Source organism: Amblyomma americanum, chromosome 3 (assembly GCF_052857255.1).
Source record: "Amblyomma americanum isolate KBUSLIRL-KWMA chromosome 3, ASM5285725v1, whole genome shotgun sequence".
In the NCBI taxonomy this organism is placed as follows: Eukaryota; Metazoa; Arthropoda; class Arachnida; order Ixodida; family Ixodidae; genus Amblyomma; species Amblyomma americanum.
The window spans coordinates 139,855,833-139,868,316 of record NC_135499.1 but is presented as its reverse complement, the minus strand read 5'-3'; the positions used below and the strand labels follow the sequence as shown (position 1 = coordinate 139,868,316).

The following is a 12,484-nucleotide window of genomic DNA, read 5'->3' as shown; positions in this document are numbered from 1 at the left end:
TCCGGATACAAGTTGACCCCCCAACCCAATTCACAGCCCTCTCTGGCCAAAAGAAGAGGATTCCAAATATAAGCCCATATCCTACCCTTTCCCAGCCAAAGGAGGTGGTAGACATGCCTCTACAGCACACTACAGTAGTTTCCCGTGGGATAAGCAATACGTCAAAGCTGCAGACAGTAATGACATAGTCACAAGGCCAGTAGTCCGAGGCAAATGTAGATCAAAGACGATAAAATGTTGCTTCTTGCTGCCTTCCATACTTACATGCTGCCCAAACCCTGTTCTACAAATCAACTTCCGTCGCCTCCCCCATTTCGGATGGCTGTTTTGTAAAAAAAGGGTGACTGATACATGGGAATAAACAGTAGACTGCCTTTAAGACGAACTTCAAGGGACCATTAAAATTTGTCTAATCAGAAGTGCCCCTATAAAGGATATACGAGCATGCTAGGTGTGTCAAAATATCTGTTGCGTGAGAATGAATAAACCTGGAGTGATAGCAGCAAAGAGAGTATTATATAATGTGAGCTGAAAAGTAAGGGTATGAGAATGCTCACATCATCCTACATGGAAGCAGCATTGATATAGTTAATGCGAGAGCATTAGTGCCCCATGTCTGAAGAAAAGTAAAGTTCAGAATGACCAGTTTGGCACATATGGGTATTAACTCTTCATCTATGCGCCTTTTCGTCCGCTGGAGGCAACGTGCAGCACAGGACGCACATGCAACGCCTAGCCATATTAGATCGCTATGCCGTGCGCAGGTCGGCATGAAGGAGTCATGCCTTCCCTACCCGAATCCCCAAGAGTGCTTTCCTGCACCATCAGATGGAGGCGTAGGAAAGATACCATGCAGCGTGAGCTAAAGGTGCAGGGAAGCTCTCTTGCGGTTTGTGTTTACTGGCGAGGAAGCATCTTGTCAATGTTTTAACGCGATAACGTTACAGGCCCCGTTATCGAGAAAGTCTGGCGTCGGTGCTGTGAGCAAAATAAAATGGCATAGCCTAGCGTGTTCCAGGTGGCCACCCGCTGGAGAAGCAACCTATAGGTGGGCCACCTAGGTCGTGTGACCTTGTGGCATCATCACAACCTACCCACCGGATTGTGAGAAAACAGACTACCATGGCAGGTGGCCCTTAAGGATTGAACTTAAAGATTGATCGCGATAGGTTTGCTTGGGAAGAGCAACTTAATTGGGTTGCACAAGCCTTACCGGTGGTAGCACCTGCCATCGCAAGGCAGTTGCGCAAGGAGCGATATGGGAACTCCCAGGGACATATTGATGTAAAGTTGAGAATGGCAAATTTCGCATATATGGGCATTAACGCATTCGCGTTATATCCTTGAGGCGGAGCTTTAGAGTCCCCTCCAATCTTCTTTTTTCTAGCTTGCCTCGAGAGTGCCTCACGGACGCTGTTGCGCCGAGTACTGTTGTGCAGAATTGCCATGGGTCACGGTCACTGTGAAAGTCCATCTCGACTGAAGGACGTGTGGAATAGTGCATTTTAAGCAATTTTTTTTTTTTTGAGCAAAGAGCTCCACTTCTCGCATGCAAATCTGAATGCCACATGACGCTTGGATTTGACCTCTAACTGGAGGCTTGCCACAGGTGTAGCTGTGTTGTCATGCCACGTGACTTGTCGCAGCTGTTACTGTTCGTTCTGCTGTTGCGCCGACCACCGCTCCGACCGCTCGCTCTCGCCAGTTGTGTCACGTGATTAACCACGTGATTTGCTCTTGCTGAATGGAGGCCAGCAGTCGCCGCCTAGACACCGTACAAAATAGAGATAAGTTGCGAAAGTGGCCTTACTGAGTTAATGAAACCGATGAAGAATGGGAGGTGCATTTTGAGAACCAGCGATATGGGCAACAAGAATAGAGAGTTATGGTAGAGAATGATGCACTATCTGCTAACGTGATCCGCTTCCGCGGGGCACCACTATGTGCACGCTGATTGGTCCAACACAGCAGGCGCGCGCGCAGCTGACTGAACTCCCCATGGAGTTCTGCGCACGTGTAGTGGCGCACCGCGGAAACGGATCACTGTACTGGATCACGGATCATGCTATGCTAGAACACTCTAGTATCTCAAGCGGAAAAGGGCAGCGGATGCTGCCAACGTCTCCACGTTGACATCGGCCACTGGTTCGGTTTCCTTCGCGCTGTATAACCTGTGTTGAGCCGCAACCATTTTATAGTCTATGGGAAACCAACCAAACATTCTCATATTGTTCATCTTAACCAGGTTGTTCTTAACGGCCGGTAGTCTGCTGTGCAGTACAGTCGGATAAATCAAGTCTGCTGTGAAGCTGTTTTTGCATTCAAAATAGTCTGTTGTTGAGGCTTCTCTTGTTACCTAAATTATAAGCACGAGAATTTCGATGCTGTTGAAATGTTTATTAGAGTGAAGCATTAAAATGTGGCTTCTGGTAACTGCTGACGCTGGCTAGCAGAGAATTGCAGGCAGTTAGCCAACTGCTGTGTGCTTAAGTTGCATGCTACATATATATACATGTGTACTTGCCATGGGCGAAGTGCATGGCTTAGAGCGTTTGTTGAGAGCTCACTATTATAATACCTATATACTTCATGTGGTACCTGTGCATGATGTCTTGATACCCTATTTTACTTCGTGTTTAATGCGTGAGCCACTGTAAGTGCCCCCTGAAATTGCAACGGTATTTGCGAAAGCATGCTGAGCCAACGGCAATTGAGTTCAGTGGCCAGTGAAAGTAGCCACATGGCAGCAGCTGAATTCATTTGTCATTGGTTCAATGACCATTGTGGGTGCTTGCATGCATAGGAATACCACTGCATTGTGCTGCATTTTTTGTACATTCATTTAAGCTGTATGAACTGATTTTTCGCACTAATCCTAGTAAAGACAGAATTCCGTTGTTCAGTATTGATAAAGAACTGCCAAGAATGACCAGTATAGTTAAGCATATTATGCAAGTTTGGGAATGCATGTGTGTGGTCATTATGCAGAGCAGGGGCTTTACTTTTATGCAGTAAGTTTCGTATGTTTTTCATGAAATAATGAGGCATGGCACTGCAGGTATTTACATGTGTTTAATAACATGAGAAAAAAATTAATTTTTGGAGGAATATGTAGAAGTATCATCTCAAAGCACAACACAACATTGATTGTCTTCGCAAAAGCTTGGAATGCTTCAATAGACATCAATACAAATATAGAAGCTGATTGTAATGAGCAGTATAGATCCAGTTTCATTAATGAGACTTGGCACTAGCAGAAAATGCAGCCTTCAAGGACGCTTTTGGCACATTATGAACAGTGCTCATGCACGGCTCGAAGAATGGATTCCAGTTGGCCTTCCAAGTCGTCATCATCGTTGTTGTTGATCACAAAATCCCAGTTGTCCATGTGGTCGAGGCCACACTCCGTTGTAGCGTCATCGATACCTAGAGGGAGGAACCATAGTTGCAAGTAATTGCGTTTGGCTGGATGGTATTTAGACTGAACGATAACTCCTGCTTTGTTCCACATTTATACTGGCCAGTGGCTTCCAGGAAGAAGCATGCATCAGTGCATTCTTGTATCCTGTCTCTAAAGTTTGACAGTATGTTAATTACTTAATGTGGGAATGGACAAAGCTTAACAACCGTAACATCCGTAACATCGGCAACCGTAACATCGGCAACCGTAACAACCGTAACATCGGCAATCTACCGCCCTCGTACGCTAGATGCCTGCGACGATTAGCACAACGTACTTAAGCTTTGTGTGCGAAATTTTTTCATCAGTGAACAAGACTTCCGTGTGGAAGTCGAAACGTCCTTCCATCTTGACAACACCTTTTGGTCGGCGCTTCGTTATTTTCGCCAATGTATTCACCCGACCAGACGAGATTTCGTCGAACCTTAGATTTCACAAAGCTTAGGGGAAGGTGGGGAAAAATACTGACTGGAAAAGCCACTGCAAAACATCATTAACTTAAGAAAGGTTTATTTGTCTCTTTCTTTTTCCTACCACCACTGTGATCCGCACTATGGGTATATACAGGACACACAGCGCTCTTAAATTATAGTGTCCACGAGAATGGTGATCATCACTGTAGGGCAACACTATGCCACATTTTTTTTTTCCAGCATGGTTAGCAATGATAGAAGCAGCCTTTTCTACCATTTAAACGTCGTCTGAGTTCCTTTATGCAGCCTCTTGCGTAAACCATTGCAAAGTTTGATCTGTCTTACCAGAACTAGCAAATGTACTACTCCTAATACACATGGAGTAGTCAGTGTCCCAGAGTGAGCAAGCAACAGCTGTCCTACATTCCCCTCGCCCACAAGTGAGTATACTGTGAGGTTTACCAGATCCCATCTCATGACCAGATGAGGCACATACTCCAAAAACTGCTGAATTTAAAGAAGGGGGTGGGGCATTCCCCCTCGGCGAGAAATTTTCTGTTGGAAAACCATTAAATACGTTGCCTTTTCAATAAAGAGCCCTATAAATGCATTGTGCAAATAGGATCCCTCTCCCCGGCTCCAAGAGTCGCCCATAAATCTGCCCAAAGTCTACAAAGCCCACCCTCGAGCACGCATGTGACTACTCGTGCACCCTTTAAGCAGCCCAGCAGTGCTTATGTACTGTGCGAGGTTCAAAGCCATATATTCACCATCATCATCAGGCTATACATGTCTGCTGCAGGACAAGCTCCTACAAACTTCCAGTTAGCCCTGTCTGCATTAAAAGAAGCCCGGGTGGCCAAAATTAATCTGGGCAGCTCCACTATGGCGCCTCGTTTGTAATCCCTCCTTTCATCACCTCCTTCATCTCTTCACAGTGCAGTTTTTGGCACCCACCGTGGGAGAGCTCTAGGCACTATGCCCTTTTCCTGATAGCTTTCCTCACCCAATGCTCCCCTTTCTAAGATTGCATGAATAACACAGTCCTGAAATAGGAATGGCTGCGGAGGGGAGCAGATACGTGGTACATGGGGGTATCTGGCATATGCCGCAGCCATCATCGTCACTTTAGTGCAGTTCAGCTCCCTTTTATCATCACAAGGCAGTGACAATAATAACAGTAGTAGTAGTAGTAAGGACAGGGTTAATTGGAGAGACATGAGAGAGGCCTTTGCCCTGCAGTGGGTGTAGTAAGGCTGATGATGATGAGTAGTAGTAGTAGTAGTAATAATGGTTTTATTTTGTCAAAATATTGCTCACAAATTGTACATTCCCACACCGCTTAAACACTGGTGTACTTGTCTGCAGCACTGGCAGCTTGCATAATACACCTATTCTGATACCTTCCGTGGAACTAAATCATTGGCTTGACATTATTTCTGTTAAAGAGCATTACAAAATGGCACAACATGTTTCCATCATCACTTTATGTACAGAAGGAAATTCCATGAGTGAACAGCACAGTAAATATACAAATACACTACGCCTCGGACAGGGGGAAATTCCATAAATGAACAAAGCAAGTATGCCAATATGCACTGTTATACCTCTAGAAACTGGGAAATTTCATGATTAGAGAAACAGAGTAAATATACAGATATAACATTGTAACACCTCTGCATCATTTTTAAAGGAGTATAGACACATAAATTTTGGGTGCGTGCTTTCTTGTTTGTAACGATGCGTAAGGCATTATCATAAATGGATTATCACCTGGTATTCTCCCAGGACTGCTGAATAATTTATAATCGCATTTCTTTCTCCTGCTGTTTCGGTTTCAGTTTCAACAGCCAAATTAGGACTGTGACATTAACGTGCAACGTGTACTTGCAGGTCGTGTGAGACATGAAAAAACTGCAATATAATCGCTGCTTCCTCATTTATTGTCATTTCAGCTCTTGAGGAAGGCTGGCTTCAGCACTGCAGTAAATTAAATAGATGAAGCAGCGATTATATGGACGTTTTTCCATGCCTCACGTGACACAGAAGTACTCTTTGACGTCACAGCCATCGTTCGACTGTTGAAACCAAAACCGAAACAGCACGACAGAAAAAATTTGATTATAAATCATTTAGCGGTCGTAGGCAAATATCACGTGGTGATTCGTGCATACTAGTGTCTTCCGCATTATTATAAAGAAAAAAACATGCCACCAAAATTAGGTGTCTATGGACCTCCTTCACCCCGCGACGTCACGAAGATGCGGTGGCGCTGACGTTAGCAGCGACTTTCGCATGGTAGGCAAAACAGGTTCCGCTTGCCTGTGCCTACCGCAGCTGCCGCAGTTACCGGCGGCTGCTTCAAGCCTGTGCACTGCAGAAGCAGCATGTATTGACCAGCTGCGTCACTGCTGGATCCGCGTAGTAGCATAAAAAATATTAAATTAGCCTCGATAGGTTTCTCGCGCATAAATGCCGCATTCGGAAACTGGCTAACAGGCATTGGGCCACGGTAGTAAAGCACGAAGTCTGGGAGTCGATAGGCACTGCCACTCAATGCACTTAATAGCATGCAAATTACTGCGTTCATTCACCTGAACTTCAGTATAGTAGGCTGATAATTGCTCAAGGAAAAAAAAAAGACATGCAGCTGCACACGTACTTATCACCTTGAGCCGGAGTGCACGGGGCGCCGACAGGTTCACTCGCCCCCAAGGAATGCGTTTTTTTGTTAATAGCACACCATGTTTTAATGGCGCGTTTTATGACATTTAATATTTACTTGAAACTGTTTCTTGATATGACGACGTAATTATTTCATTCGAGTAGTAAGAAGTCTGGTAAGATGTGTCAATCTTGCGCGGTCGCGTTGGTGTGCTTAGAATAGCGTACCTTAAGTGTGCTAAACGCCATATGCTTTTTCATTGCATCATGCATGTGTCATGTTTCATGAGGTAATACATGATCGCGAAGCTTGTTTGGAAAGAAGCAGCCGCAGGCGTGCTATTAACAGACACGTGGCGAGATTGACAGGTGACGCGGCATGAAAAGTGTTTTCGTTATTCATGCATGCGATATGTAACTAAACTTGGTGCAAATAAGAAATTCCTACGCTAGTTTCAGTAATTCCTTTTATTTATAGCTATACCTGGTGCAGTTCTGGGTAATTATAATTAACACCGTCGTCAAGTCCCCTCAAGCTAGGTCTCAAATAATTGAGTAGATAGTGCGCAGTTTTTTTATGCCAGCATGTACATAAAGCCCTGTTCTGTATGATGACGCGATTAGTTCTTTTTCTATATGATCAGTACTTATGCATGCATAGTTACATGAAAACGTTTCTTGCAAGAAATAACACAGTACTGCACGTGTAGGGGAAAAAATCGAGAGATTTATTACGCTCCTCAACGTCTCAGGAATAGTTAGCGACAAATGGAATCATTTTATTTTCATGCGAATTACGAAGGTGAGTGATCCAGTCGCAGAAAATGTTAGAGGTGACAAAACGAACCTTAAAGTTTATTCCCTCGTTTATGGCATCTTCGCTTTCGCTTTGGTCAAAGAAATGCGGCACTGAAATCAAAGAAATTACCTCACAATTTTTTACGACCACACTTCTAAAAAGCGTAATTTATAAATTTGTATTCAATATTTTGCTATAATTTTTCGTCACGAAACTAGACTTCAGGGCTAGGAAAGAAAATAATTCTAGAAATCAAAAATTTTCACCAAATCGACCAGCTTAACAAGAGGACAAATCGGCCTGGCTGGTGCGTGGTCATGCGGCTAAAAACAGTGCTAAGCGAGACAGGAGATCAGGGACACGACGCTGTCCCCACTTTTCGCACAGCGCGACACGTACCTATGTCAGCAGACGATGAGCGTATGTCTGCTCCGACGAAACAAGGCCAGCACTTCCCCTCACTATTGTCCCGAAGTAAAATCATTCCGGCTAGTGCATAGTGTAAAAACTTGTTTTATTCAATGCCTAGCGCATAAATAAACGGCAGGAACGCTTTCTACATATTTACTACTAACCATTATATACAATACAGTGGCAAACTATTTCTCTTTATAGGCCGCACGTGGCCAACGCGAGCTCGTGTACTTCAACAAATTACTAAGTTGGAAGCATCGACCATTGCTATGATTCAAAGAAACTGGTAACGCGCCTACAAGCCTTGAAAACCCGCGCTCAACACCTATCCGCGACGCCACTCCCCGACCTTTTGCCTACCACGAGCTCGCTAGCGACTGCAGCGCCACCTCGTTTGTTTACAAACATGCAGGAGGTCCATACTCCTTTAAGCATTTTAAGGAAAACATCTTTTAGCATTTTTTTCGCCTTCTTTATCGCCGTACGACTGACATCACAGTACACATAGGCACATAGTAATCTCTGCGCCATTTCTATAATTCGTGTAAATTTTAGGGACACTGAAGTGTTTTGTGTTTCTTAAGGTGAACTTGCTTTTAGGTTTCTCTGTCTTAAACATATTACCATAACAGAACCTGGTATACATCGTGTAGTTACAGAGTTATCCAACTGGTAATAGGTGTGCTGTTCTAAATAGGTCTTTTCTTTTCTTTGCCTTCTATTAATACACCATACAGTACATTTTTAAATTATGCAGTTAATTTACTTTTTTAGTGTTTCAGAGCAAAACCTAAATAATGTAAAACCATACTATAACAGTGTTTCTCCAATGGACTGGTATAGCATTCTTAGGTTGACAGCTGTGTAGCTTTTTATATGATGCATTTGCACTGCAAAAGTTCGTAGCTTTTTACAGGTAAGATTCACATGGTTATTCAGCATAATAGTACTTCGACCTGTTCGGCCTTGTTATAAACGAGTTCTTCTCGCAAAATAATAGTCATTGCCTCTGCTAAATACTTCTGGATTATGCATGAGAGGTCGGGTACTATTGATATTTGTCATCGTTACAATCATTTTTCTTAATTTTCTTGAATAATGCTCTGACAACTGCAATTTCAAGTTTTTCAGCTATTGCTCCTGTGATTCAGGCTCCATTTATGACTGCTAGGATAACATTTTTCAGTTCCTACAGTGGGCCTTTTGATGCCAGTCGACATGCCCGTGCACTTTCCTTTTCTTCTTTCGCATAGAGTCGCTGGATAAATTTTTGGAAACTTATCCAGCGACTCCACCTTCGTGCTGCCTCTAGCGTCCGCTTTCAGCTCACCTGGGGAGCATTCAAATCGGCCATCACACAACGCGGTCGACGCCCAGCCTGGAGAAACTTTCCCTCTTACAGCAAGCGCTGTGAAACTCGGTCAGCATGACCAAGCAAAAAGCATGCACGCACTCCCCTCGTTGAGCAAAGTTCTTCCTCACCCGGGGTGTGCACCCATCCGCGGTCCCGGCGCGTGCCCTGGCGCGCCCTGACGCGCACAGTGAGCGTTGGGCAGGCGAACGTCTCGCGGAAGTACTCGACGTCGCTCTCCCGGCGGGCGTCGCTCACCATCCACACGGGGAACTCGGGCCGGCCGCTCTTCCGCACCGCCAACCGGCAGAAGAAGGACAGGTCTTCGTTGCGCCGCTCCTCGCCCCAGGCGACCATCTTGGCGCGGTACAGCTCCTTGTAATCGGAAGAGTCGAGCAGTCGCTTGAGGTCGAGGTTGTGCTCCTGCGCACGCCGAGAACACACACCCATGACCTCTTGCGCAATTACCTGCCCGGTGGCTCAGTGGTTAAGGCGCTCGACTGCTGATCCGGAGTACACGGGTTCGAACCCGACCTCGGCGGCCGCGTTTCCATGGAGGCACAAACTGACCATGTGCTGTGCACGTAGGTACAGATCCCCAGGTGGTCGAATTTATTTCGGAGACCTCGACTGTGGCACCTCTTTCTCCCTTTCCCCTTGTTTCAGTCCCACTTTCCTCCCCTCACGCCGGAAACGAGGCCGGCCAGTGGAGGCAACCGACGAAGCGGCAACCTCCTACCACGACCACATCACCCATTTCAAACTCGGAAGAAGGCAATTTTACCCGCCGCGGTGGCTCAGTGGTTAGGGCGCTCGGCTACTGATCCGGAGTACTCGGGTTCGAACCCGACCGCTGCGGCTGCGTTTTTATGGAGGCAAAACGCTAAGGCGCTCGTGTGCTGTGCGATGTCAGTGCACGTCAAAGATCCCCAGGTGGTCGAAGTTATTCCGGAGCTCTCCACTACGGGCACCTCTTCCTTTGTTCTTTCACTCCCTCCTTTATCCCTTCCCTTACGGCGCGGTTCAGGTGTCCAACGATGTATGAGATAGATACTGCGCCTTCCCCCCCCCCCAAAAAAAAAAAAACAATTATTGAAGCCAAAAGCTTCACTAGGCTCGTCAACACCGGGCTTCGCGTGAGCCACACTACAGATTTGCCACAGCTGCGCATGCGCAAAACCGAGTGACGTCACGCGGAGCGCAGGTGGTCGCAGCCGTCGCCGCCGCCGCGCGCTGCCTCCGTGTCTGACCTCTCGCCATGGAAGGAGGAGAAGACCCAGAAGTGGTAGCGTGGGAGTTGGCTCAAAAGCAGCGAAGATATGAAAAGTGCATTGCTAGACAAGCGGCTGAAACGCCAGGATCACGAGAGGCACGCCTTGCTAAACGGCGGCAAAAGGATCAAAAACCAAACAAAAGTGAGCCGACGGCGTTCATAGAGTTCATTGGCGCTGACAACTTTGCAAACCCCGTTCATTTTCACGAAATGAAAGGTGCAAAACCGGCTGCGTGGGTCAGGGGGACCTCAATCTCGATTTTCGCTTTGTATATCCTGGATTAGCGGGGCTAATCCATATTAATTTTTTATTAAGAAGGCAATTCCCGCCGCCGCACCACTCCCTCTCGAGGGAGCAGCAGGCGGTGTGTAGACTTCAGAGCGAGAATCACTTGTAGCTGGCCGTGTTGGTGCATATTTAGGAAAGACAGTAGCCCAAAAGGCGAACACGGATGTAGTGAGGGAACAGGACGGGCGCTTTATCACGGAGCACAAGAATTCACTAGCAAAAAAAGGTTGCCACCTTCCAGACCACTAGTCTAGCTATTGCACGAAGAATCTAGTCGCCTGCGGTCCTCGCTTATCGGAATGCAAAATGAAGAGTCGCGTCAAAACAGAACGAGAGCTTGTAGAAGCGTTTGATATCAAGAAACGAGGAGACAACTGCATCAGTGATACCTCTGTTGTGCTTCGCGGGAGTGAAATGGCGTTTCTTGACACATATATCTGTAAACGCGTGTAATGTCCCTATTTTTGATTCATTTCAGTTGACAAGTGACTGTTTGGGGCCTTGGTGCATGGGTAAATGAAGCTATACAAGCCATATTAGTCAAGTAAAGCCTTTTGCAAGTAAAGCGCTCTTGTTCCCTCACTACGTCCGTGTCCGCCTTTTGCGCTACTGTGTCTTTACTTCAGACCAACTCCTCAACCCAGATCACACACTTCCCCCGCGGCGCGGTTCGGATGACCACCGAGATGTTACTGCGCCATTTCCTTTCTAATAATAATTGATTGTTGGGGAAAGGAAATGGCGCAGTATCTGTCTCGCATCTCGGCGGACACCTGAACCGCGCCGTAAGGGAAGGGTAAAGGAGGGAGTGAAAGAAGAAAGGCAGAGAGAGGTGCCGTAGTGGAGGGCTCCGGAATAATTTCGACCACCTGGGGATCTTTAACGTGCACTGACATCGCACAGCGGCAAAAACCAATTTTCAGAACGCATATTTTCGCTATTACCACCTCGTCTCACTCGACCCGTCAAAGTAATGCGAGCGCAATTAACGACTTACAAAACGTGTGTTTAGACAGCGATCAAGGAATATTACGGTGCCAATTACGACCACCAAGGCGCATTTTTCCCATCTACTACAATGGCTGAAAATGCGGACACCCTGAATATTTTCAGTTCGAGAGCTGTGTAGAGTGTCATATCGCCTTAATTATCCAGTCAAAGTCATTACTGTATAATTATGGTGTAACTATACCTACTTAAACATTACGTCTTCAGATTGTAATGAGATACGAAGATACACACTTGCGACCACCTGTGCATGCATATCTTTTACTTATGACGTACGGCTCACAACGCAGAAGGTTCTCAAAATTTCTCCCACAAAACTGCACACAAGAAACCTAGTGGAGCAGCTGTTACGCACTATGCGTATTCTTGAGTGAAAATAGTTAAATGCAGCGTCCTAGGCGGTGCATGCACATGCTCACGAATGCAGCTGAAAACTTTCAATGCGCTATACAGCTCACAACTCAACACCAAAACTACCAATGTGCTCAACAGCCAATTGTGTTCGTTCTTACCTTGGCGTATGCCTCTTTAATGGGCTCCGAGAGACGCAGTATTGTGCACTTGTCATCGCCGATTCTGAAAGGAAAGGATTGACGATAAGCAGTTATTCTCTTTACTGAGCCTATGTTTCCACTGGAGGTCGCCAAGAAGCATGACCTTCAAGCCACCTAGCGCCGTCGCGAGGGCCCACGCACCTGTCTATGCCTCATCCCTACCCTCTTTGTCATATGACAAATAAGCTTGTTCCTCCTCCTCCACCTATCTCTACAATAAAATCTCGTTAATTCGACACCCGCTACTTCGAAAATTCAG

The 12,484-nt window shown here is 46.0% G+C and overlaps 1 protein-coding gene across 2 annotated transcripts in view; it reads right to left on the bottom strand.

Moving 5' to 3' along the window:
* Positions 1-3,053: 3,053 nt before the first annotated feature.
* The window catches only part of Pmvk (Phosphomevalonate kinase), a 70,467-nt gene continuing 61,036 nt past the window's right edge, over positions 3,054-12,484 (bottom strand). For both annotated transcript variants that reach the window (XM_077658035.1, XM_077658034.1), the window contains 3 exons: positions 12,184-12,247; positions 9,233-9,524; positions 3,054-3,426 (listed from right to left, as the gene is read on the bottom strand). In XM_077658035.1, coding sequence (XP_077514161.1) covers positions 3,290-3,426; positions 9,233-9,524; positions 12,184-12,247 — 493 coding nt within the window. In that variant the 3' untranslated portion in view covers positions 3,054-3,289. The remainder of the gene's footprint in view (positions 3,427-9,232; positions 9,525-12,183; positions 12,248-12,484) is intronic.